The sequence below is a fragment of the Eubalaena glacialis genome, chromosome 9, assembly GCF_028564815.1.
Source record: "Eubalaena glacialis isolate mEubGla1 chromosome 9, mEubGla1.1.hap2.+ XY, whole genome shotgun sequence".
In the NCBI taxonomy this organism is placed as follows: domain Eukaryota; kingdom Metazoa; phylum Chordata; class Mammalia; order Artiodactyla; family Balaenidae; genus Eubalaena; species Eubalaena glacialis.
In genome coordinates, this window is record NC_083724.1 from 20,920,926 (window position 1) to 20,948,628 (window position 27,703).

Here is a 27,703-nt window from a genome sequence, read left to right on the forward strand (position 1 = left end):
ACCCGCGTCCCCCGCACTGGCAGGCAGACTCTCAACCACTGCGCCACCAGGGAAGCCCTATTTATTATTTTAAGAAACTTTTTATGGTGGTATACCAAGCATGCAGAACAGGGGTGGCCAAACTATGGCCTGCCCACTGTCTGTTTTGATAAGGAATCCATTTCCATACCGTCTCTGGCTGTGTTCTTGCTCCATGGCAGAGCGGAGCAGCTGTGATGGAGACAACCTAGCCTGCAGAGTCTAAAATATTTTCTATCTGGTCCCCTATCAAAAAATACGCTGACCACTGATGGAGAAAAATGTACAAATCCTAAACATTCAGCTCATTACATTTTTGAAAACCGAAAACACCTGTAACCAGTGCCCAACTCAAATCACAGAACCCAGAAACCCCTTCCCAAGGGTAACCACGACTCCCGACTTCTTCCAGCGTGAATTAGTTTCCCCTGTTCTTGTACTTTCTATACACAGATCTTAGGGGAAGCACTCTTTGTGCCGGGCTCCTTTTGCTAACGTTCTGTTTGTGGGTAACCCACGTTGCTGTGTGTGGCTGTCAGCCTTTCCCTCTCACTGCTGTACTGTAGTCCTTTGTGGGACACACCATGACTCACTTATCTGTTCAACTAGCGCTGGGCACTTGGGTGGCTTCCAGTTTGAAGCTGTTACAAACAGTGCTAAGAACACCCTAATTCACATCTTTGGGTGGAAGTGCGCACACACGCACCTGGGAGGGGAACTGCTGGGTTCCGGAGCTTGGGTTTGTTGTGCTGGCTGCCTACCAGCCCTGTGGGTTTAGATCTGGAGGGAAGGCAAGCAGGGCCCGCAAGTAGCCAAGCAGAACAGTATCCCCAGATGCCCAGGCCCTGTACATGCCAAGTGCTGGGATACCCCACCCCAGGGTTCGTGCCCATGGGTGGATGACTCTCTGAAGTAGCATTTCCCAAACATCAGCTACAGAGCCCCCGACCCATGAGTGGAAGTCAAAAGAACAGAGGAAATGGTGTATACCCTGGACCCCTCTTGGGGATATATGTGCCTATTTTGCCAGTGAAGGGCCCTGAAAAGTCTACAGCAAAGAAACACGTTCAACTTAGCAGAACTCAAGGTTTCCCCAGGTTATCTGGCCAGAGAACCCTTTATTGACAGAATGCCTGTTAACTTCCCCCAGGATGCCTATGCCACGGGGCACACTTTGGGAAAGGCTGCTCTGAGGTGCTGTGTCCAAAGCCAAAGCCTGCATCACAGAAATAAGCCTCCCAGAAGCCGCCTGAGGTCGGGGTGATGGGTTGAGAGCATCACCCCTGGCCCTGGCTCTCCCTCCTCCTCCCACCCCTGGCCCTCTCAGCCCACACAGTCCAACAGGAGGGAAAAATACTCACTGCCTTGGGAGGCTCCCTCCCCTGAGGTGGCTTCTGTGTCTGTGAGAGAGAGAGAAGAAAGAGGTGAGCAGAGTGGACCAATGGAAGGGCCAGCACCAAAAGAGAGAGAAGCCGGGCAGGCAGAGTCCAGGAGAAGCCGCTACCGCGTGCCCAGGGACGCTCTCTTCCCACTCAAGGTGCAGGCACAAAGCCTTCCCCATGTTCCCTGCTGTCTGTCGGGCCCTGAGCTAGTGCCCTTCCTCCCTGACTGCCAGGGTCAGGCTCAGGGAGGGGCAGGCACCATCCCTCCTGTCCCCGTAGCTTCAGCATCCTCATCTTCAGAATGGAGACAGCGCCCTGCCCCACTCCCTGGGCTGTCATGAGCAGCACATGAGATGACACATGAGCATCTTCCCTGCAAGGACCGCTGACACTGAACAGCACTGAAGCACCTTGGGAGGAAGCAGGCCTGTGCAGGGCAGACAGGGGGCACTAGTGGCATATCCTGCTGCACCCCACCCCACCCCCATCCCTGGGTGCTCTCCCAAGTTAAGGAGGCCTCTCCTTTCCTCTTCGGGTCCCACTCCTACTGCAGAAAGAGCTCTGAGGGCCTCTGGGGTCACCCTGGAGGGGCCCAGGTGGAAAAACAGGCAGAGGATGGGGAGGTGCGGCCCCTCAGCTCTGCCCCAGGGACACGCCACTCACCTCGGTGTGCCCGTACGTGGGTCTGGAAACAGTTGTAATATTTGTACTTCTTGCCACAGATTCCACACTCGTAGGACCCTAGAAAACAGGAAAGGAAAGGACTGGTCAGCCAGCATCCAACGTGTGCAACCACAAGGCCCCAGGACCCCTGGTGATGCCTCCAGGTAATGCTAACTCTGTGCCAATGGGCTATCGTGTCTCCCACAAGCAAAGAGGCAGCAAGGACCAGCAAAGACAGCACTGAGCTGGAGGCTAGGAGGCTGGGGTCTATTTCAGGTTTTTGTCTCTATTTTCTGAGTGACCTTGGGCGAGTCACTTCCCGCCTCTGGGCCTCAGCTTCCAAATCTATAAGACAGAGAGGGTAACTTCTTAGGTAACTCACAGTTATTCCTTGAAAGGAAAAAGGAGATGAATGTAAAAGAATTTCAGGATAAGGAATAAATTGCATCCATGTAAGGAAATCATCACTTAGGTGCAATAGAATAATTTCTAGCTACTGCTCTCCCTGCCAGGATGGACAGAGGTTAAGAGGACAGGCTTTAAACCATATATCTGGGTTCTGCCACTTACCAGCAGCATGACCTTGGTAATTTCCTTAAACACACTAAGCCTCAGTCTGCTCATCTGTAAAATGGGGCTAAAAGTACCTACCTCATAGAGTTCGCCCCACGCCCCATCAGGAAGTGCCCAGCTCTACTACAGATGTGTCTGACAAGGAGAGGACCTCTCTTGTCTGTTGAGGTGCCATCTTGATCCCTCAGGCGTGCAGAGATCAACATGGTATGAATGTCTGACTCTAGCCCTCTGCCAGGCCCTTCTCCCAGAAGCAGGTAGACTGAAATGGCTGAGTTCCCAGCAGGCATTTCAGATAAGTCAAAGGCAGGGCCCACCCATGCAGATCATAGGGCAAAGGCCCATGGCAGGAAGGCAAGCAAAGCCCATCAGACCCAGCCTCGCAGGGGTCCCAGGAGTTGGAGGCGCTGCCCATCCCTCACACAGGCCTGCCACCACCTGAGCCCAAGCCCCATCCCTAACAGAACAAGCTGGGAGCTTGCACACACACAGAGTCCCTGACCCCACTCCAGGCTAACAGTACCAGAATGGCTAGGGCCAGGGGCCTAGGAATCTGCCTTTTCCCAAAGCGTGCACAGAGGATTCTGATGCCCAGCAACCAGGCGTGGGAACCACTGGTTTGAAGTCACACAGCCCTGGCATGGAGTCTCAGCTCAACCATTTACTGGCTGGGCCTCAGTCTCCTTATCGGAAAATTGTGGATAACGTAAGAGCATCTATGTGAAGCCTGAACGAAGCATGAGTAGTATTCCTACCACGAGCGCGGAGATTCGGTGAGTGGGAGGATCATCACCTCCCACTGCCTGCGGTCTCCGACCTCGGGCCAGAGGCCCGGCTACTGGGTGTGAATTCCAAGTATCAGGTTAAGGCAGAAGAGCACTGGGCTCGGAGCCTGACCGTGAGCTCAGCGCTGCCACCCCCTAGCTGTCTGATCGCAGGAACATTCCTTTTCCGGTCCGAGCCTCAGCTTCCTCACCTGTAAAACAGGACTATGATACCTGCGTCTCATGACCAAGATCAGGATGAATGAGCTAGAACCTGTGAGTCAGCGGGCCCCCAGGTGGCAGCGCCACTTCGCTACTGTGGGTCACTCAAGGGAACGCTGTCATCCAAACCAGCATGGAATTTAGCAGCCTGTTATTCAGTGGTTTTATATGTGTTACCCTTGTCTTACTGGGAAAAATATAAACACACGGAGGGCAAAGATCAGAGTGTATATTTCCCTGTCTTTAGTCCCGTGACTGGCACACAGCGGGGGCTCAGTAAATTCACGGCGTCCTGCTGTTCTACTCATCTGTCACCGAGTAATAAAGGCCTGGACTCCCTCCCTATGCCTCCAACCCACACTTCAACGGTTTCTGCTAATTCTCCTTCAACCGATCGGGAATTTATTGAGCATCTTCAACATGCCCGGCACCGAGGCCCCAACCATAAGCAAGACGCGATCGCTGCCCTCCGTCTGATGGGAAGCAGACAGGCCACCAGGCAAGAGGACGTGCAGAGTGGCTGTGCTACGACGGCCAAGTGCAGGACCTGGTGGGCACAGTGTGGGACCCTGACATGGCTGTAGCAAGAGGCCACAGTCAGGGGCCTTGAGCAGGAGAAGGGAAAGACGGGGGGAGGTGGAGGGGCAGGCAGCCCAGGGAAGGAAGGGGGAGTCTCTCCCCAAAGGACCGAGGCCACAGCCTGTGATGGGGAAGACTTGTTTAGACTTGACGCACTTCCGGATGAGGTCTCTAAGCCCCAGCTCTACCCCTCTCTGCCACAAGACCTGGGCCTCAGTTTCTCCAACTGCCCTCAATACCCAAGGTCTTTCCTCAAACCATACAGTAAGTGTAGGCTGATGGACAGAGCCTGCAGGCTGCGATGTCCCCGACTCACCCACCCAGTTGACACTGTTTATAAGCAGGCCAGTCCCACCGGCTTCTCCCTCAATCCAGACAGCCAAGGGTACATGCAGCCTTGCTCACAGGCCTCAACCCATTCAGAGAATCACAGGGGCACAGTTCGCCAGCCTCGGGCCCTCTCCTGGCCCCAGGGCAGAGCAGACCCCTTGCTTGGCACACTGAGTCATGCTCTACCATCCCTCCAGCAGCACGTCTTCCAGGGTCCCGGGCAGGCTCAGATTTGCTGACCGGTGGCAGTGATGGGGTGGAAGAGGTGGCTCCCTGTGTCCCTGCAGAGGCTAGCAGGCCCTGTATACTCAGGGGTCTGCAGCTAACGGCTGCACTCAGCCACGCCCCCGCCCTCATGCTGGCCCCAACAGGTCCTCCTGCCCCTCAGCCATCATGTACCAGATGCATATCTCAACGCTTGGTCCCTGAATACGGGCTTCGCACAGATTCACCGTGAGGGCGGCCTTCTGGCACTTTTCCATCTGAACTAGCAAGAAATCAGAAAGAGCCCTTAAAGATGGGGCCCAGCCAGGAGGGCTCTGAGTCTAGGGCTGGCCAGTCTCCTGACCTCTCAGTGCCTCAGTCTCCCCATCCACACACGAGAGGGTTGGACAAGATCACGCTGTCTACTTTTTCACTAAAGAGCTTGTGCTGGCTAAGGGGCAGCCACACTTCCCCAAGGGAGGCTGGGGTGTGGCAGAACAGCAGCCACAGGCCCAGATTCCCCTGCAGTTTTGTGTTTCCTCTGTCCTGATTCATAACATGGATGGAACATAAAGTTACCCATCACGTGGTTATAACCTAACATTTCTCCCCGTAATCCTCCCAGCAAAATGACCCTCCAAGGAGGATGTACCTCACGTGTGCTGTGGCCTTGTGTCCCCCTGGCCCACGGCCACCGTGTACCCCAGGTTGGTGCAGTGGGCGCTGGAGGGCTCTCACGGACGGAGACTCTCCGCTCAGAAGGTCCCCCTCCCCGCTGCCTGACTCCCTGCCCCGCCCGCTTCTTCACTCCACCCCCAGCTACCCTCCTGTCCTTTGTCTCCATCTCTCCCGGCCTACTAAGTGCAGGCGCTGCAACTCATTTCACTTGCGCCTCTCCAACGTCTCTGCACAGGCTGGCCTCTGACCCCACTGCACCCCACTGCACCCCACTGCACGATGCGGAAGCAGCAACTTGCCCACTTCACACAGCCAGCTAGTGCGAGCAGGCTCTGGACTCGGGGGCTTCTCAAGCATCGGCTCAGTTCATCTTCACAAATCCAGCACAGAAAGGTGATTATTATCCCCGTTTTTCAGATGAGGGGGAACACATCGGGCCAGAGGTCACCTGATCTGTCCTGCTCCAGGGCCCATGGGTGTGACCACCACACAGTCAGCCCCAGGGAGGATGCCAAGAAGAGAGGGCGCCTGCTAACGGCTACCAGTTACCGAGTACACCCAGGTCTCATTTCCATCCTCCATCTTCCCAGAAGTCCTCATGTGGTTGAGACAACTCAACAGCCACTTCAGCCATGAACTTGAAAGTTCTAGGGGCCAGGTGGTCCAGGGCTGGGGCCACTCAGATAGTGGCTAGTGAGGAATTGGGCTAAAAGCTGGCCCTCAGGGATCCAGAGCCATTCTACTGCCACCATGCCAGGTTACCTCCGGATGCCAAGGAACCCCCTTCAGTCATGGGGCTCCCCCTAACACTGCAGGGCAGCAGAACCCCCTACCAGGTCTAGTACCACCACAGGACCCCCAGAGCGCCCTATCAAGAGCCTTGGGAGTGACTGCCTGGGATGGCTGGCAGGACACGTCAGCACACAGGCACAAGCCTTTTCCTCTCCCCCATCCCGCTGTCACTAGTGACACAACAAGAATCCACAGGCACTGGAAGAGCATCTGTCTAGCATTTTCTGTAACCACCTAGCAGAGAGCCTGGCTTAAGCTCCCTTCCCAAGAGCACTGGACAACGTGAGGCCAGGTGAGAGCAGGTGGGTGGAGTTCCCGAAGCCACTGGAGGGAGAAGTGGGAAGACGGAGGTAGAAGAGGAATGTGGGCAGCATGCCTGAACTCTATCACTGGCACCCAGCGAGCTCCAGATCAGCTCCACCACCTTCCAGGATACACAAAATGCAACAAGGTAGAAATCCAGAGCAGGTGAAGGAGAGAAGAAAAACACAAGGTGGGGGGACAGACAGATGGCTCCTTACAACAGGCAGTCCCGTATTTAGCTCAGAGTCTCGGGAGCCGCTGTTCATACATCACGTGCTCAGGAGCACCCTGCCCCCTTGGTCCTAAGAAGCAGCAGAGCTGGCCCACGCATGGCCTGCTGGGGGACAGGGGGCCTGGAGAGGTAAGTCGTGGACAAGTAGGTTTCCTGAGCCTCCCTGGGGCTGGGATTCAGACCAAATGTCCTCGGGAGCACGGTCTTCCAAGTAGAGTACAAATCCCCTGGGGATGTATGAGCATAGGGAATTTTAAGAGAATCAATTCCCAATGCATTTCTTCCTAAAGCCAATGGACCACAGAACGTGGAGGGCAGGGAGGCCCCACTCAGCTGGTTCTCCTCACCGTCACCCTTCTCCACACAACAAACACAATGGTTCTTTCACCCACCCCTAATGCCACCGTGGTGCTGTCCAAGGGGGATGAACATCTCAGGGCTCCAGGCAAAGAGATGCTGTGTTGGACTTAGAGAGTGGGTGGATCTAATGACTGGGAATAATTTCTTTTGTAAATTGGGTGATTTCTAATTCTTTGCTTTCAACAAAATTGAAGAAGAATCTAATAGAGTTGTCAGTGAAGAGACCATTGAAAATAATATCTGACGATAGACCCCTTTGTGATTTTTGGCATACAACTTGGAAGGTGTTCAAAGAATTGAGTGACACTGATAAAACAAGACTGCATCCACCCCTGGCTCCTTATTTATGTGATCAAGCCTTCTAGGCACTTACACTTAAGAAAATGGAAAAAAAGGAATTAAATGAATGCTGAATCTTGCCTCGCTCAACAATAAGAAATATTAATTCACAGAAACATGAGCCAATTGAAGAAATAAAGCCTCATCCATTTCATTAAGAGGTGCATTTTCAATAATTTTTTACTTTTATGTTTGCTATTTATTTAAATTTGTTTTTGACAAATTGTATGCTAATAGCAACTCCATCAGGAAAAAAAAAACGTTTTAAAATGTACAGCTTTATGATTCCGACATATTTTTTAGAAATTTCTATTTCAATTTACGTACATCTTGTTGTGGGAGATGAGTGTGAAACAGTGATCAATAAAAGACTCTCAAGCATAAAAAATATATTACATTAGGATAAGATCCTGTGAGGGAAGCGGGCTGGAAATATGAGTTCAAGGAGAAAAAGGAAAGATGTAAAATTTCTGACTGTGAAAGATGAACCTGTTCATATGTTTTTTAAATGGATGACGGCGGGGGGGCTTCCCTGGTGGCGCAGTGGTTGGGAGTCTGCCTCCAATGCAGGGGACACGGGTTCAAGCCCTGGTCTGGGAAGACCCCACATGCCGCGGAGCAACTGGGCCCGTGAGCCACAACTACTGAGCCTACGCGTCGGGAGCCTGTGCTCCACAACAAGAGAGGCCGCGATAGTGAGAGGCCCGCGCACCGCGATGAAGAGTGGCCCCTGCTTGCCACAACTAGAGAAAGACCTCGCACAGAAACGAAGACCCAACACAGTAAAGTAAAATAAATAAATAAAGTAAATAAATAAATAAAATAAATAAAATAAATAAAAGTAAATAAATAAATAATTTAAAAAAAAAAGCAGTGGGGTTTGGATTCCCTTGGATACACTTGAAAGAGTGGTTCACAGTTTTATTTCCAAAATGCCACATTTTTAAAAAACAATACAACACGTCAGAAATTATATCCTTTGTAATTACTCAAACTTTGGATGAAAACGTTAGACGTCAACTCAAAAATGTGAAAGAGAATATAGTTTCTCAAAATTCTTTTACGAGACATTGAAGAAAAGAAGTTTGAAGCCATTGGCCTTTCAGCTTCCTATCATTCCAGAGGTAACCCCGGATGTGTCAACGTCCAAGGCTTTGGCTAATACCACTGGTATCTGTTTTGTACTTTTTGTCCCCCTCAAACCCACTTTCATACCTACTACTTCACTCTGACCTCAACAATCCTACTGGAAAGACAGGCAGATTTTATTATACCCACTGATCAATGAAGACAGTATGGCTCAGAGAGGTTAAGGGACCCGTCCTGAGCCCCACAGCGGGGCAGACCCTGGGGCTTTTGGCTTACAGGCCAGGGGCCCTTTCCCATGGAGACCCAACAATCAGGAACCCCATCCCACCCTGGACCACCAGATGGGGAGTCAGCGGCTGGGATAAGACGCACCTGGGAGGGAGGCCAGAACCCTCCTTTCTGAGTGGTTACAGCAAACAGCTGAGTGTAGGTTCAGGCAGGCTCAGGCCCAAAGCCCTGCCAACACCGATTGAAACACGAAACTATCAGCTGGCACTACGAAGCAGGATCTGGCACCTTCGCTGCCTGGGTTTATAAGAGACCGAAACCCACGTGGCTGTGTCTGAATGGCTGTCTACTCTTCTGTTGCTCCTTCCAGAGCTGTGGCCGAGCCCCCGCCTCCTCTTTCCCTGCCCCTCCTCCCTGGGCAGCCCTGTGTGTGTGAAAACACCACCACCCCTGGTGCCCAAAGCTCGCTGCCTAGAAACATCCTTGCACGATCCAGGCTCCCAGCTGACTGACTCTCCCTCCTGTACCTGGTCCAGTGACCCTCCTCTGCTTACCCATCTCCAGGACAGGAACTCACTCCCTCACAGGCCTGTATTCAGTTACCAAACACGTCCCATAATCACAGAGTCCTCCCTTTTATGAGCTGAAATCACCTCCTGGTGACTTTCCTGTATTGGTTGGGGCTACTTGGAATGTGTCTGCCTGGTCCCATCCCACCAAAATGCTGTAAGTTGTGAATACTTAGACTCCATCATCTCTTCTGCACCATTCCTCCAGGAAATGCTCCATGGGCTGGATGCTTTTTGGTGTAAACCCAGCTTGCCTTGTCTTCATCATCTAGGACAAGGTTGACGAGCAGGTTTCTACTTCAGATTTTTCAATTCTAGCTGACTGGCAGTGACTTCCTAGTATACTGTGTTGAGAAGGATTCTGAGGTACACTGTTGGGACAGTGTGCAGTGATCAGTTAGGGATGCCTTTCACTTCTGGTTTTATCCAACAAAGTTGTCACAGTCAGTATCGTCTCTGCTCTTCTTGCTAAAAAAAGAGAGATACCCTTTTCTCAGTCTCTCAAGACTGAGAGATACCCTTTTCAGCACAAAGAATTTCTGGGCAGCAGGAAAGTAGCAGCAACTACTGCAAGCTTGGCAGCCAGCCTCCTGGGCACTGATGCTCCTCCCGACTCTACTAGTCTGAGAAGCTGCCAAATGCCATCCATGTGTCCAGACCCAAGCTCCTCCACGGGAAGTGCCTCAGATAATGTTTGTGCCACTAGGAACACTGTTTGTCTGATGGCTGTTAAAGGGCCAGTGAGGACTTCGGGGTGGGAACAGGCAGATGGAGTTCAGAGAAAAGGCAAGCGGGAGGTTCCCTCATGGCACAGCGCTGGGTGACCGAACAGGAACACTATTCTATTCAGCAACAGAGCCCGGCCACAGCCCCGTGCACCCCTGCCAAGTGCCCTGGGAACATGTTCACTGCACAGCGCCCAGCCACCAGGGCACAGAAGCACACTGTGGCACAAGCTCATTTAAAGGGATGGCTCTAACCAGCATTCTGTCCCGGCCAGATCCCTGGGAATGCTTTCCTTCCTTGTTTTACTTCCAGGAGCAGGTGGGAGGTGGGTGCTGTGAGGTGGAGTGGCAAATCTCTTCCATTTCCCAGGCCTTTGTTTGCCCCTCTATAAAACAAGGGGGTCTGAGTGCCACATCTATAGCATGTGGAGCTCCTCTGCCCACTTCCACATCCATGACAGACATCAATAATCAATCATGCCACCCTTTAGAATCTTCAACACAGAACTCCTAATAGCCAGCAGCAACTGCTCGGACGTGGCCCGTAAGATAATATCTACTTGCCTTTTTGAGATGAGATGAGTTCAAAATGTTCAATTCTAACATTGATTTTTTGTTTTAAAATTGCCTTTCTTTCCTGCTACTAAAAGGCCAAGCCAGATTCCTCTGAGTCTGACCCTTGGCAGAAGAAACTATACCCTCAAGGCGGAAGGTCTGCCTTGATGGATGTGAGACGAGCTATCATGACCAGCAGGGAGTGCCCTGGCCCTGCTTTGGTACCGGCTCCAAAATGGTGGCTCCACTTCTAACCGTGGTTTTTACACCTTTTCCACAAAAGTCTTCCAAAAGCAGGTTACTCAGAAATTTCATAACATCCTCAACGTCCCTGGATTCTAGGGGGGCAGTACTAGAAGAAGCTCAGGGGAGAAAACCGAGAACCAACTAGAAGCCATGTCTTCTGACACCTCACCCAGTGCCAGCTTTCTTTTCTATCCTGCTTCTTCTCTACATCACACTGGCTTATTCCTCAGACCTGGGAAAATAGCAGAAGCTATTACTACTCTTTCCTCTTGAAGAGGTACTTTATACTATCAATACTAGTATTACTGCTAATAACAGCAAATTATTTACTAAGTACAATGTTGAGTACTCTATACACATTATCCTATTGAATTCTCACCTAACCCCATGAATTTGCAATTGTGAGAACTGAGGCACAGAGAGGTCAAGCAGTTTGCCCAAGGTGCAACAGCCATTAAGTCAGGGAGACTGGATCCACCCCCAGCCTGAGGAGCCGAGCTCATTCTCCTTGCACAACACTGTCCCCTTCGGTTCCCACACCTATGAGGTGGCCAGGACAGGGAGCATGTCTCCTTTAACAGAAGAGGACACTAAGGCACAGCAAGGCCAAGGAACCTATTGCTGAGTAGCAGCTGAGCTGGAAACCAGAGTCTGTGGCTGGCATGAGGCCCTGGGGCCTCTCACTGTGCAGGGAGCTGGCCCAGGGAGGACTCCCAGCATTTCCAAAGCATGGCCACTCCAGGCTTTCCCCACTGAATCCTGACTGCTGGCCTCGCCTCAAGGTTCAGATTCAACTACCCTTCACTGGGCATCTCCCAGTGAAGGGCATAAATAACTCCTGGGTCCAGTGAGTCTTAAAGTGAGCAAGGGCAGGTCCTCTCCTCAGTTAACTAACACATCCATGAGTGGCTAACACAGTCCTAGGCCTTGGGGAGTGAACACTGGTGGAAGGAGGTCAGACGCAGGCCCCAGAAAAGACTCTTCTTTCATTCGACACTGGGCTAAGTCACTCATGCTCTTCAGCAAATACTTCTGGTTCATCCCCCCTTCTGTCACATGGGAGATGGCATTTCCCCACCTCCCTGAGGTTGGGCGGGGCCACCTGACTAACCTGGCCAATGACTGTGAAGGGAATTAACACATCTCACTTGTGGATTGCAGCTGGCACATGAGTCCCTCCAGAGCTGTCTTTCCCTCTGTCACTTGGCTGGCAGCATTCCAGACAATGGCTGCTTTAAGCCTGGGTCCAGAACAGAGCAGAGCCCCCAGCTGGCCCACAATGGACATGTAGTGGGACTAAGAAATAAATGAACCTTTGTGGTTCCGAGCTACCAAGATCTCATTACTTTTTAGGGTCTTTTGTTACTGTGGCATAACCTAGCCCCATTCTGACAGCTATAGCACCAATGACAACACTGCTTCCTAGAAACTAGTACCTTGCTAGGAATTGTGTGGTGGGAGTAGGGAGCACAGATCAGACAGGTCCTGCAGCTCTAATCTCCAGGAGCTGCCCATCTTGTGGCAGAGGCAGGTGCCGACAGGGCCCCTCTAATCTCAAGTGGATAATGGGAAGTGCCCCCTGAGGGGCAGGGCAGAAACAGACCACTTCTGACCAGAAGAGATCAAGGAAGGCTTCTGGGAGGAGGGGGCACTGGAGCTAGTCTTGTAAACTGGGTTGGATTTCGGCAAAGGCATTCCAGGGAGAGAGAACAGCAGGAGCAAAGGGTAGGAGATGCTGCAGAAGAGCAGACTCTGCTGGAATGAAAGGACCGGGAAGAAAGAAATAAGAAAGGGGGCTATGGGGCTCAGGTTATGGAGGACCTTGATGCTATGGCCTTGACCTTAGATACAGTGGGGAGTGACATGGTCAGTGTTTCATTTTTGTCAAGGCCCCTGGCAGCCAGAGTAGATGGCAGGTGAGGGCAGAAAGACACAGAGGCATGGCTGTTAGCAGGACGCCACAGTGACCCAGGTGGAGTGATGGTGGCCACAACCAGCCCAGGAACAGCTGGGAAAGGGAACTTGAGGCTGATCCCCAGCGGTTGGGAAGAAAAGGCAAGAGGTCTCGAGTCTAAACTTGGGGAAGCAGACACAGGGCAGCCTCCCCTGCCTGCCACACATGGGATGGGAGCCTGGAAGTCAGGAGGAGGTGGGCAGAGCTGCCCCAGGAGGGACAGGCAGAGGGGAGCGAGGTGGACTCCTGAGCACAGGAATGCGGAGGAGGGCACAGATGGAAACAGAGACCTGGGAACAGACTAGGCAAGGTCTCCGTGCCAGGCTGAGGCATGTGGACTGTATTTTACAGACTGGGGTTGCAAACTGGCGGCCCATGGAATGACTCTGACCCACAGATATGTTTTGTTTGGCAGACTTTAAAAGTCAAATTAGTCACCAACGTTTAAAGCCAAAAGAATTTACATTAAAATTCTCATTTCTGGCATGTGTTCTGTCCAGAGATCTGGCCACGCTGAGCCCGTCTCCCCACCTAGTTACCATACGTGAGGCGTGGGCTCTCCAGCTGGACCCAGGCCCTACCACCTACCACCTGCCTGTCTGGCTCATCTCCACGATGCTAAATAAACGTATCTTTCGGGCTTTGTGGGCATTTGCGTTTGCAAACTGGCAGGAGTGCAGGCAGCCCCTAAGGGGTATCCCCTGGCTCATGCTGTAATGTAGCGGGGAGAGATGGTTTCTAAGAAGCTCGTTTCTACTGAGCTCCTCTGAGCCTGGTCCAGACCAGAAGAGGCGGGAGAAGGTGCCAGACTGCCACCCATCTGATCCTGACGGGACAACTGGTCTGAGCAGGCCCACACTGAAAGCTGCCCCCAGAGGCCCCCGGGGAAGCCCAGGAGGAAGAAATGCAGACGGGCATTTAGGACACCAAGTGATACAGGCTGTGCTGGACCCATCTGGGGCGTGGGAGCCCCATGGTGTGAGAGATTCGCCGGGCCTGCAGAAAGTTCCAGGCATTTGACTTGAGCAAAGTCTTAAAAGGACAGGTAGGGTTTTGCCACATCAGGTGAGAAGACAAGAGCTCCAGAGCAGAGCTGAGCAGGCAAAGGCAAGGGTCAGGAGCTGAGGCCCTTCCCTGAGGGCAGCCACAGAAGGCTCTCTCAGCCGGGGAGGGACAGGGATCCCATGCCTCCCTCCCTAGCACTCCGGCTCCACGTTCCCACCCTGGCCCCAGCCCGACCCTGCGGACCGGCGCTCACCCAGGGTCTGCTGGTTGCGGACACCGCCAATCACCACGCAGATCTCGGCAGGCACGTCGCCGGTCCCATCCTTGCTCACCCCCTTCTTCTCCTCCTTGGCCTCGCCCTGCCAGATCACCTCCTGGATGTAATCATCGGGCAGCTCCGTCTTGACCTTCACCTCTGTCATCGTTCCCTGCTCGGCGCTCAGCGAGGCCTCGGCCGGCACAGGCTCTGGCCCCTCCACCTTGGTGCTCTTCTGGCTGCGCTTCAAGCGCTCCCTGGGAAAGAAGACAGTCTGCTCAGTGTGGACCCCAGACTCGCCCCAGACCTACCTGGGAGCGCCCCAGCCAAGGGGGTTGCAAAATTTTTAGCTATAGACCCACCTCTCACGTGACCCTCACCTTAAAGCACAGGTCCCCACCGCTGCCCCTGAGGGTCCTCCAGGGAACCCTGGGGCTCCAAGGAACACAGTTTGAAAATCACTGGACTAGGATGGCTCAAACTGCACCCATTTTGCAGATGGAAAAGCTGGGGTCTAAATGTGACCAGTAACTCTTGTAACTGGAGTTACAAGAGACCTGCAAGAAGAGCTCTGGCTGGTTGAAATCAGTTCTTTTCAAGCTTCAGTGTGACCATAAATCAGCTGAGAATCTTGGTAAAATGCAGATTTGGTCCAGCAGGTCTGGGGCTTGGCCTGAGATTCTGCATTTCTAACAAGCGCCCAGTGGAGGCAGGTGCTGCTAGTCCTCAATGGCACTTTGAGCAGCAGGGGTTTCAGTGGTTTGATGTATGCAGAGCGCGTGGTACCCTTCCCTTTGCTCCTTGGCGGAAGGGCTGCAGAGCTCACCCTGTTTTACAGTAGGGAACATACAGGCCAAAAGGCTCACTGAGGGGGAGGCCACAGAGCCAACACTTGGCCCCCCACAATCTGGCCTCTAGGTGGCTCTTCAAACAGGAGAAAACATCCTCAAGTTAATACGCTCAATATCGAGGGTGGGCCCTGAGGCCTAGAGCAGGGCTGCGACCTGCCCAGGGCCACACACAAGATTGGTGGCAGGCCGAAGCATGAAGCCAGGTCCCCGCCATCCACTCTTGAACTGTTCTCCTTTCAGTGAGACTCTCTGTGTTATAAGGGCCCCCTCATCCTTCTGGCAGTGGTGGGGAAGCTGAGGCATGCACAAGCTGGGGAATGAGGTCATGTTCCAGGCCTGGCGATGATGCCCTGGCCATGTCCAGCCCTCTCCAGTGCTCCAGAGAAGCAGCTGGACCGTGAACTTCATGGCCCAGGCTCAGGCATGCTCAGGCAAGGCCGGCTAGCATACCAACTGGAGCTTAGCGGAGGTGCCCGGGCTGGGAGGCAGAACCTGGGATCTCATCCTGGATCAGCAGTGGGCTTGCTCTGTGACTCTGGACAAGACCCTTCCCCTCTCTGGGCTTCCAGCTCCATCTACCACAAGAACATGGGTTTTATCATGTCCACTGTCCCGCCCAGCTCTCAACTTTGTCCCAGGTTGGGGAACTGAGCAGAGAGAGAGAAGGAAGGCTCCAGCTGATGACGAGGGGGCAGAGAAAGGCCACTGGGATGGTCCTATGAATTGCACTGTGTCTCCCCACCCCCGCTTCACGTGGTGAAGTCCTAATCCTCAACGTGACTGTATCTGGAGATAGGGCCTTCAGGACGTAATTAAGATTAAATACGATCAGAACAGTAGGGCCCTTATCTGATAGGACTGTGGCCTTAGAAGAAGGAGAGAGATCTCTTTCCCGCTATTTCTCTACCATGTGAGGACACAGAGAGAAGGCCGTCTGCAAACCACGAAGAGGGAGCAGAGGCTGCCTGATGGCCTGGCGGGAAGGAGATGCGAGGAACTGAGATGGAAAGAGCACTGGCTTGTGAATCTGGATCATACCAGAGCCAAATCTCAGAACTGCCACTCTCTCAAGTTGTGGGTTCCTGCAAAAGGGACTTCACCCCCGAGCCTCAGTCTTCACACCCATACGATGGGGATAAACACGGCACCTACCCCACAGCACTGTGATGCAGACACAAGGCAATGTCTGCAAGGGACCTAGAACAGTGGCCCCAGTGGAGATGTTCTGGGGTACCTATCGTCTATACGGGGGGCAGGGGAAAGAAGTGTGCAGGGAACGAGAGAACGCAGGGGAAGAGTCTTACACGCGTAGATTTTAGTGCAGGGGCTGTGGAAGTAAATCAGCGGGGTTTAAAGCACAGCACTGTCATGCCAGCTTGGAACCCTGAGTGGGCCCTGACCCTCTCTCAGCCTGTTTCTGCACCAGTGAGGCAGGGAGCCCCACACTAACTCAAAGGGCCTCGTGAGGACCAACTGCAAAAATGTACAACCAGGACACTGTCTAGAGTGACTCCTAGAGTGGAGATGCTAGTGCTGAGGGAAACTGGTGATAGAAGTTGCTGAGATCCCTATTCCCTAGCTGAGACCACGTGGGTGCTACAACTGGCCAGTCCTGCCCACCCTGAGGCTCGCTGAGCACAGAGGGAGAACTCAGGGACCCTGTCTGACCCTCCATGCCAGCCTGGCAAGAACACGGCCCACGGGCCCTAGGGGCTGTTGGACAGGCAGGCAGCTGAGGACTCCCCCTGGCTTGGCCCTGGCTGGTCCCGACCCCGGCTGCACAAGGGGCTAAGCCCCAAGTTCAGGGCAGATGGGCTTCCCAGGGCTCGCAGAGAGGCCCACCAGAGCGGAGGTGTCCCACCTGTCAGTGTTCCCCACAGCTGACGTCACAGGATGGGAAGGACACAGAACAGCTCCCTGCCCAGAACACCCTCCCCCCGGGGCCTGTGAGCGCTTGACCATCCTGTCTTAACAGACCTAGTGTCCCTTCCTGCCCTCAAGGGCCTCATTAGCATCTGCCATCCTGGTGGGAGTGAGGAGGTGTTGGGAGTCCGACAGGTTGGGTGTCCACAAACCCCGCAACCCCCGGCCAGAGATTCCCCTCTCTGAGTCTCAGTTTCCTTGTCTGCTAAAGTCTCAGTTTCCTTGTCTGTGATCCTTGCCAGCGCGGGGCGGGAGGTGAGCCAGAGAGCTGTACAGAGTGGATCTCCTTGGATGGCAGCTGCCGTTATGATGACACTGGTCCATGATGACATCCCTGCCTCTGGGAAGCCTTCCCTGCTTGCTCGAGATGGCGTTAGACCCCGTCTCTGAATGCCCCGTCTGCCTTGCACAGGTGACTCTCACACAGGTGACTCTCACACCCTCTTGCCCACAAGCACAACGGCACACAACCGCACACAACCATCCACTCTCTTACAGGTGACACCCCTGAGCTCTCGCTGCACTGAGAACACGGGGGACTTCTGTTCCCCCAGCTTCACACTTTAGATTTACAAGCCCAAATGTTGCTTTTCTCGGATGCTTTACATTTAATTAGGCATCCTAATAACAATGGAATTGCAGAAGTACTTATATCACTGTGAATTAGTGGTGCAGCTCCTTCTAACTTCTTTAAAAAAATATTTTTTCATGTATCATTTTTTAAAATAGAGCTCATTATTTTAATTATATCCATTTAAATGTACAGTGGAGCCCATGGATATTCTCAGCACGAATCATTAGGTATATTAGTGAAAAAGCACTTGGAATCTATCTACATGCTGACACTCCATAATCTATTCTATTTGTGTCACTGTAAAATAGATTTATATATAGATAACTACAAAATAGTTGCTCAAGATATGCTATGAATTTTATATTTAACCCAAGTCACGCTTCAACATAAAATCCAATGTCAGGCACTAAAAGGATATTTCTCAGTAAGTACATGATGTCTGTGGTCATTGGTTACTGCTCATCCCAGAATGCCAGGAGAGAAGCCAGACCAAGTGGGTCCCTGCCCAAGGAATTCCCTAACAGCCCTGGCCTTTCACTAAGGCAGTGGTTCTCAAAGTGTTTTCCTTAAAGGCCTAGGGGTTCCAGAGCAAAGGCCCAGAAGTACCCATGAGGCCTGAATAACAGGGTGGTGGTGACTAGACCTCCAAGAACCCCTACTTTCTCCGTCTTTACCTACAGCTTTGCTTTTAGTGGGTGGTAAATGGTGGCTCCCTTGAAAGACAGGCCTACGACCTAATCCCCAGAACCTGTGAATGCAAACTCATTTGAAAAAAGGCTCTTTGTAGATGCAATTCATTTAAGGATCTTGAGATGAGATCATTCTAGATTATCTGGGTGGGCCCTATATGCAATGACAAATGTCCTCATAAGAGACATGTGGGAGATTTACAGACAGAAGAGGGGACAATACACAGAAGAAGAGGAGGCAGCATGACCACAGATTGGAGCCATACGGCTCTACAAGCCAAGAAATGCTGCAGCCACCCAAAGCTGAAGAGGCAAAAAGCAGATCTCCCCAGAGCCTCCAGACAGCGTGTGACCCTGGCCCAAGACCTTGATTTCAGACTTCTGGCCTCCAGAACTGTGAGATCAAATTTCTTTTGTTTTAAGCTACCTAGTTTGTGGTAATTTGTTACACCAGCCACAGGAAACTAATACACTAGGCGTGACTAAATTGGAAGAAATACCTCCAAAGCAGTTAACTTTGCAAACCACTGACCTCCACCACCCCGGAAGTTTTCTTTTGCTTCGTTCTTACTCATCCCCGGGACTGAATCTGATATGGCCAGTCCAATGTGCCCGCAGAGCCTGCCTGGGGGAAGTTTCAGAAACAAATCTCTTCCTCTGGGTCTTACCAGATGGTTCGGTGCTTATACTCACCCCGTCACATGTGGCACTCACAAGCACCCTGTGGCCAGACGGGGAACCAGAACAGAGAACAGGTCCCGTGTCTGTTCCGTCCCCATCCACATCCAGCTCTAGCCTGGGCCCTGTGGCACGGTATGAACTCAATCAACACGGGGAATGAACGGCATGCCCAAAGGCGCAAGACTTCCAGCCATGAGCTTGTCTGAACAACTCTTGCGACTCCTATCCTGGGGCCGTTCCCACTGAGCCCTGCAGCCCAAGACAACGCAACCAAACAACTTCTCAGTGGATTGGGGGCTCAAAGACAAATTCCATTTCTGGCCACGTTGAAGGAAGAGTCCCAGTGATGCCCAGTGCCCGGGAGTCAGCCAACGTTCTCTCTGAGTACAGTTTCTACGTCATCCCACCGAAAATCCTAATGCTTCAAGTTCTACCAAGTCACAGTAGTAATGAGAAGTCCTCAGCACACTGGACTTCGGTCCCACCCCTGCTTGACTCGGTTTTCCCATCTGACGACAAGTGAGCTAGAGTCTGAGATGTCGAAGGCTCTGGTGGAGGCCAGACCTCTACCCCGAAAGTGTGCATGTCTCCTCGCACAGGATGGGGAGCAGGGCATCTGTCTGTGCTCCAAGACTCAGCCTGAGGGCCACTCCACCTCCTCCAAAGGCCACTGCTTCTTTACTCTAGTACTTTAGCCACCTGAAACAATGTTAAGGTTGGGGGGAAATCTCTAATCACAGTGTGTAAGCAATGACTTAGTTAACTCCCTCTAGAATAAAACCTCATTAAAAGACTCCAAGCATTACGAATGAGGGTTAACTGCCCTCAAGGTGAGCTTAAATACACTCTTCATGAATGCGTGGATACATGGGGTGTTAAATGAATTAACACACATCCAGCCATGATTTCAGGGGCCATGTTTACCCTGCTGCAGAGGCTGACCACTGACCTAGGCCACCAGCTCTACCCAGCTGCCCACCTACCGATGATCTGAGTACAAATGATTATTATTCGTAGATGTTGGCAGGCTTCTCCTTGGCAATGCTTTCCAGGTCCAATGAGGTTTGTGCCTCCCCCATTCCACCAGGGCTGTTCTTTCCAAGGCCTCCTGGGACCTCCATTCTCCTAGATCCAACAGTCCCTTCTGGGTCCTCATTGAGTTCGTCCTCTATCAGCAGCCTCTAACGAGCTCCCCTCTCTCCTCCTCCAACTCTTTCCTCACTAAGCTCCGGGCCTGCCTGGTGGGCCTCCCACCTTCCAGCCACTCCCCCATCTTCTGCTGATTCCTCTTCACCAAACCAACCCTTATATGTCAACCTGCCCCAAGGATCAGTTCTAGAGCCTCTTCTATTTTTATCCATACTCACTTCCTACATGATCTCACCTAGGTTCATGCTTTTAAATATTAACTATGTGATAATAAATCCCAAATCATATCTCTAACCTGGACCTCCCCCCGAGCTCCAGACCCGCATGACAACTACCCGCTGGACACTTCCGCCTGGATGCCTAACACGCACCCATATTTACAGGTCCAAACTGAGCTGCGGCTACGCCCCTTCCCCCAAGAAAACAATTCTTCTGACTCCAACCCCAGTGCTCTTCCCGCTAAACCCCGCAGCCTGAGACACTGTCACGAGATAACGGCAGTCTTCTCCACTTCGGTTAGTATAATTCCACCCCTCCAGCTCCTCAGACCCAGTCTCTGGGAATCATCCTTGTCTCTTCCCTCTCACTCTCTACGAAGCAACGTACCAGCAAATCCTATCAACCCCAGCTTCAAAATATGTCCAGAACCTGACCACTCCTTACCACCCCACGGCCACCACTCTCGTCCAAGCCGCCTTCCCCTCTCTCCTGTCTTGCTGTAGTATTCTCACAGCCCGTCTCCCTGGCCCAACGCCCCAAAACTGACGTTCGACACAGCAGCCAGAGCCATCCTATTCAGCTAGGCCAGCTCGTGTCTCTCCTCGGCTCAACACTCATTTAGGGGTCCGTGTCTCACTCGGCGCAGCCGCCAGAGTCCTCGCCCCGACCCTCAGGGCTCTCTGTGACATGCCCCACGCGCCCGCGGACCGCATCTGCTCACACCGTCCCTCTCGCTCCCCCCTCGCTGGCCACACCAGCCTGCTCGCTGCCCCCTGAGCACGAGGGCAAGCTCCTGCCTCAGGCCTGAAGCTCTCTGCCCTCCTCCCCAGATGTCCCCACAGCGAGTTCTCCACTCCTCCAGGTCTCTACTCAAACATCCCAGTGCCGGCAGAGAGATCCGTGGCCGCCTGATGCAAAACGCCAGCCGTCTCAGCTGCACCCCAGCTTCAGCACTCCACACCCCTTCCCGGCTCCACGCCTTCCGCTCAGCGTTTACCCTCCATTCATGAAACATGCTTGTTACTTCTCATCCTCTTCACTGTCTCCCCAAGCAGAATGACAGCTACAGGAGGACGGGGACTTTGTCTCCTTGGTCCACTGTCACATGCCAGCACCTACGGCAGCGCCTGGCACGGGGGAGGTGATCAATAAGCACCTGTTCACTGAAGGAGCCAAGAATGAGCCCTGCAAAGGTCAACGCCATTGTGGCCTTCGAGGCGTCTCCCTCTACCCACCCCCCAAAAAGAACTGTCGATGGTTGAACTGCTTCAGCTGATCCCCAGGACTGAAGGCAGCAATGTCCCACCCATCTGGCTCTCGGTACAACATGGGCTGAGGACGCTTCACCGGAGCCAACGTTCTGAATAAGTGAAGTTTATTCCTGAAGTGTCACAGTCTTCTCTCCATCCTTTCCAATGGAAATTTTCTTAAATGTAATGCACTCTTCCTACCTTCTAAATTGCCAAAATACAGCAGCGTTGGTAATGCTCTAACACCAACTCTTCTTTTCCTCCAGCTTTACTGAGATACTAGTGACATATAACATGTAAGTTCAAGGCGGACAAGGTGATGATCTGATATTACATAATGACCTCAACTCTTGAAGATGCAGGGTCACCATTATATCTTCCATTAGCAGACTTGGGCCCTCAGGCAGGCATGGGGCGCTGACACCCTGTCTCAGGGTGACAACTGCCAAGGAGCCTGCAGCCTCCACCAGTGGCTCTGGGAATGCGCCCTCTGCTTCTAACAGGTCCCTGATCTGAATCTGCCTGCCAGTTCCATGTGGTTCTGGGAGACCTTCAGAGGTAAGGGCTCTACCCCACTGCTTTGTGTATCCCTGTGCCTAGCCCCTGGCTGACGTCAGCTAACGTCTGCTGAACGCTACAAACAGAAAACGGCAGGTGCAAAAATGCCAGCATGCAGGGTGGAAGAGATGCCGGTGGCAATGATGCCAATAACGGGGTGAGTGAGGACAGGGCAGCTGTGACATACCAAGTGGCTAGGATGGGCCAGCCACAGTGCTGCTTCAGGCCATATGCATGCACTGTCTCCCTGCTCTTCACAATGCCTTACACAGCAGGTAGTTTTGCTCTACAGATAAGAAAACTGAGGATTGGAGAAACAGTGATTTGCTCATGGTCACACAGCTTTCTAGTGACAGAAGCAGGATTCAACCAGGTCTGCCTGACTCCAACCCCTGGGCTTTTTTAATCATTTGGATGATTTCTGTTTTTTCTCAAGAGAAGAGAAAATAATAAAAACACTAGTTGAATGAATAAACAAATAAATGACTAAATGACAGGAAGCTCCAAGGGATGGGGAACGTGTGTATTCCCTTGTCTCCTACAGTATCCTTAGTATCTTGACTGAACAGGCACATGCTAGATGCTAAAAACAGGAACACTGAAATGCAAGAAAACAAAGGAATGGAGGGCTCCATCTCTGCCACAGAGAAAGGTGTCTGGGCTCTGTGTTCAGTGCTGACCTTCAACTCTCCTTGATGTGCCCTAGAAGGGCTGCTGTGCTCACACCTGTCCTTTGGATGTAAAGAGTCCTGTTTTTAGCCACAAGGACAGAAATCATAATGGGGACAAAGGTCACAGCTTTACCACTAGCCTGGAAGGGCCAAAAGAGAGAAACTACAGCAAAACCCCAGTTTCCACAAACCCCAGTAAAAAGGCAGCTGTATTTACGATTCCACCCGTGATTCAAATCTTCACGCCAACACCCATGCCTTAATAACCCTCAGAATGATCTACTTCTGGCATGTACCACGGATATATTTTAATAAATAGTCAAGTAGAAAAGACTACATTAATAGATTAAAACTAATAACCTATTAAACAACTCTTAACAGTCTAGAAATTCAAAATAACCTACAATGCATAAATATATCATTAGTTTGAGTTAATTCTTAGGCACTTAATTTTCTTCAATGTATGGTGTCAGTCAGCCACAACGCTGGGTAATACTGCAGCTCAGAAAGACAGCATGAAGACTTAAATATTAAGAGTTAATTCCCTGGTTAATTTAAACCTAAAATAGAGAAAAGCAGGAGTCTTGAGCAATGCTGTCAAGTCACAAACTCTGACATGTAGCAGGTAGGGCCCTCTGGAGAAAGCTGGGAGCTTCTTTCAAGGGTGCCATGGCACATGGAAGGGTGGCCCAGGTCAGCAGAATTACTGTTAATAGCATCTTAAACAGATGCACTGTCTTCGTTTTCCAATGGGTCTGGCCTTGGTACAATACATATCAGCTAGCAATGAGCACGGCTCTCTGAAGACCCACCTTGCTGCGGCTCTCCCTACACAACTTTGGGACCCTGCAGACTCAGGAATTCTCACCCACTTAGAATGCCCTTGACAGGCAGGTGGGGAAGGGGAGGCCACAGAGGAGCCCATGCCCACTGTCCTGCATCTTCCGGGGCTCCCATGGTGGCCCACGCAGACCCCAGAGAGCAGGTAACTCAACCATGAAGAGTGAGGCCATACCTAGGTTCTCTTGCTGGCCATATAAACAGAGGATAAATACACCCTTTCTGCCGTCAATGTTATTTCCTGCTGAGGCTGTGACTTGGCCTCGATCTCTGATGCCCAACTCCTCTGGCCATCCTCCTTGGAATGAAACGTAAAGAAGCTTCCCAATAGGACTGCTCCCCTTCTATCCTGCCCACGTTGACAACTGATACCAGCAGCTGCCCAGCTGCTTAGAAAGCTCTGCCGTCCCTCCAATGTGCTCATCCCATCCTGGCACTACATCTGGCCTCCACCCCTCCACTCTTCACCCACCAGTCCTTGAGATGGGCTGATGACAGACTGAGGTCTGGAATGCACAGCCAGCTCTGTCCACACGCCCTAATGTGAGCACCTGGGCCTGGACCCTCACTGCCCAGAGGCGTGCTGCCCCCGGACACACAAACGAGACTCCTCGCTACACAGTCCAGCCCTCCAAGGGGTTTGAGGATGATAAACTAGGTGCATGGGCCGTTGCCGAGCTTCCTAACCTGCCCACACCTCTCTTTCCTGACGTGTAAGCACTAACCTCAAAGGGTTGTTTAGAAGATTAAAGCACAGGGCTTCCCTGGTGGCGCAGTGGTTAAGCATCTGCCTGCCAATGCAGGGGACACAGGTTCGAGCCCTGGTCCAGGAAGATCCCACATGCCGCGGAGCAACTAAGCCCGTGCGCCACAACTACTAAGCCTGTGCTCTAGAGCCCACGAGCCACAACTACTGAAGCCCGCACACCTAGAGCCCGTGCTCCACAACAAGAGAAGCCACCGCTATGAGAGGCCCGTGCACCACAACGAAGAGTAGCCCCCGCTCGCTGCAACTAGAGAAACCCCGGGCACAGCAACGAAGACCCAACGCAGCCAAAAAAAAAAGAAGATTAAAGCACAGAGATGTTCATAAGGCACCCAGCACAGCACCACACACACAGTGGGACTCATTAACTGTTAGTTCTCTTCTCCTGTCCCTACCAAGCACTCGCCAGGCAAAATGTGAAAAGTTTGGTCCAACTATGAAAAAGATGAGCTCTTAGGCCATGGCTGGAGAACTCATAAATGAAGGCAGGAGAGGAAATGTTTAGCCCCTGTGAAAACCAAAGGAGTGGAGGGCACGGCCCCCTACATGCAGCAGTGATGAAGAGGAGGGAGAGGTGGGGACACACGTCGGCAGGTTCACCACAGGATGGGAAGGTGGGCATGACCAAGATGGTAGGTGTGATGTACCCACGCTCTTAACCATCGCGGTTTGCATCGAACCTGGAGGAAGTGGAAGCCAAGGGGTGAGGATTTTTCTCTCCTGTTGGCAGAGCCAGACAGACAGTGAGGCTGTGGATGTTTCCCGAGATACTTTCTCAGATTGAGGGCCCTTGTCATCAAGGGGCTCAAGAAGCAACCAGGTCAGATCATCCTGGTTCCATTCTCAAGAATGTGCTTCGTCAGGACAAGACAAGACTTCCAGATGCTCTGAACTGGTAACTGCAGCTTCACAAGGAGAACTTGCTTAATTTGCTCAAGGAGCACAGGTGGGAAACTCGAGCTGGGTGGGTGGACTGAGCCCAGGTTCCCTAGAGATCCCAATCACTTCCCTTTGCTGGACCACCCCAAGCTCAAGAACGCAGTACCATTTGGAAAAAGGATTTACCGATTTTGACGCATATGACTTGTAGTTTGCATTTCTGGGGCCGTCTCCAGAGGACAAATCCAAGGATGTCTGAATTTTCCAGAATCGGCCCTATTTGTGCAGAGGCTAGGCTTAACAGTAACTGATTAAGCAGAAAGTGAACTCTGCCCATGCTGGCCAAAAGGTCTGAACGCACCCAGAGAAATATACAAAAGGCCCAAATGATTGCAGTGGCTTTGTCCGCTCACAGACCACCAAAGGGGAAGCCGGCTTTTCTGGGCCAATCTGGCCCTGGCAGACCACAAGGCCCTTGGATACCCATACAAGGCCAATGTACCCTGTGTGGACAAAAGGGTCACTGGAGGGAAGATTTGGATCGATGTGCCCTTCACAGCCAGGGCATTGGAAGAAGGAATGCTCCAGATGCCAGAGAGCGACGGGGCCCCTCGGCCATTGATGGTTTTGCAATCAGAAGACTAAAGGGGTCCAAGGCAGAAAGTGGCTCTGCCTAGAGATACCATCTACATAACTAATGTCGAGCCTCGGGTGGTCATTGATGTGGCAGGCCACTTGGTAGAATTTCTTATAAACACTGATGCAGCCTTCTCGGTCTTAACCCAAAGGATTGGAAACCTTAGCAATCATAAGAAATACGTAATGGGGTTGTCAGGGAAGAGAGAGGGGCACACTTTCCTGGAACCCCTTTTGTGCAAGATCAATGTCCAGCTGTTTTTACATTCCTTTCTGTTTGTGCCTGACTGTCCCATCCCTTTAATGGGAAGAGATCTGTAACTAAGTTAGGGGCAAGGGAACTACCCTCATCACCAAATGGTTTTAATAAAAAGCAAAGAGGAACAGATAAAATCTGAAGTTAAAATAGAAGCCTTAGTAGACCCTGGAATGTGGAATACTGAGGTTCCAGGCTTGGCCAAAGATATCCAGCTGGTGATTATTAAGTAAAAAGGGTTATACAGTGTCTAAATATAAGGTACAAATTTCTTAAACCTAGGGAAGATCCTCAAAAATGTTTGTAAGTAGATTACCAAAATAGGAGGCCACTGGTCTGACTAAACTGACCATAGCTGATATTCAGAGCCTGATAGGAATTTTAGAAGAGGCCTTCTCCCCTAAGCTAAATGAGGAAAAGTAAAACTTTCCAATACAGGTGAATGGGTAGGTCAGTCCTCCAATATCACTGAGGTAACCACCCAATTCTTTGAAAAAGAAAACAAAACTGTCCTTGTTTTACAAATGCAGTCTTTACAGGACCAGAGGAGTGACTCCAAAAATAATCCAAAACCCACCAATCCTTTTACCACTCCCCAAACCTTCCTTATTTATCTTAAGAGGCTTGTAAGTATTAAACAAAGGGGAAACAAAGTCATCCAAGGAGGAACTTGCCTGTACCTTTGAGATGCAAATGTCCTATCTGGTCTTCTCAGGAACACTTATCTCTGCCATCTTTTTAAATGCAAATTTTTTAAAAAGAGGGAAAAGTAATTTAGAACTTGACTTGTCACAAGGATAAATAGAAATCTTAAGTGTCTTCTCTGCAAACACTAGTAAAAAGGATTTAGCCATCTAGATAGGTGACCTTGATTTGTTCCATCTGCTAGAAGCCTAATTTGAATCCAACCCCTTGTAACTGATGGCTTTCATGTTGTACCTGACTCAGGGCTGAATTTTTGGAATGGGAACTATGAGGCCTCTGTGTTTGTGTGTTCATATGTATGTATACGTGTGTTGTAGGTGTACGGTATTGCCAAAAATTAATTCATAAAAGTGCTCTACTTAATTGGCTTTTAAAAAATTAACTGCTTATATAAATACTCAGAAATAGAAAATAATCTGGCCAGAATGAATTTCAGGTTCATGGCATCTGGAAAATATTCAGTACTAAACTGATATCTGGTATTGAAGGTGGCTAAGCTTGTTGGTTTAATTAATAGAGACATGTAAGAGTCATCAGTGTTAAGCATAATACTTCTGTCATACCGAGGTTTATCAGAGGTCAAACAAGACCTTATTCTATGTGCTACAAATTTGTCAACAAGAAAAGTAAATGAGAAAAAAACTTTTAAGAAAAGTAAGATATGTGTTTTTAGTAAACGAAGGTGTGAAGAATGAAAAAAACTGAAAAGAGTTATGCATGATTAGTTGGGTAAATGGATTTTGTCAGGAACGGGCTAAAACAAGACTGGATTTGGTTTCTCCCTCCAAAGTTTTCTTGAAATGCTGCTTATAATAACAGATAGTATGAGTTTCTTTGCCTGTAAGTGATCTGTATTTGTTTTTGAGATCTTTTGTAACTTTGATTAAGGAATAAGTATTGTCTCACAGTGACCTATGATCTTATTTGACCAAATGTTTTAAAACTTTTGACAAGCTTCCCAAATACCAAATTTTAATTAAGTTTCTTTTG

At 51.2% G+C, this 27,703-nt stretch overlaps 1 protein-coding gene across 9 annotated transcripts in view; it reads right to left on the reverse strand.

The window, feature by feature from the left end:
* Positions 1–27,703, reverse strand: part of ZNF618 (zinc finger protein 618) — a 182,092-nt gene that overhangs the window by 53,368 nt on the left and 101,021 nt on the right. For all 9 annotated transcript variants that reach the window (XM_061200054.1, XM_061200058.1, XM_061200057.1 and 6 more), the window contains exons 3-5: positions 14,064–14,323; positions 2,064–2,141; positions 1,380–1,418 (exon numbers count right to left, since the gene is read on the reverse strand). In XM_061200054.1, the coding sequence (XP_061056037.1) occupies positions 1,380–1,418; positions 2,064–2,141; positions 14,064–14,323 (377 nt within the window). The remainder of the gene's footprint in view (positions 1–1,379; positions 1,419–2,063; positions 2,142–14,063; positions 14,324–27,703) is intronic.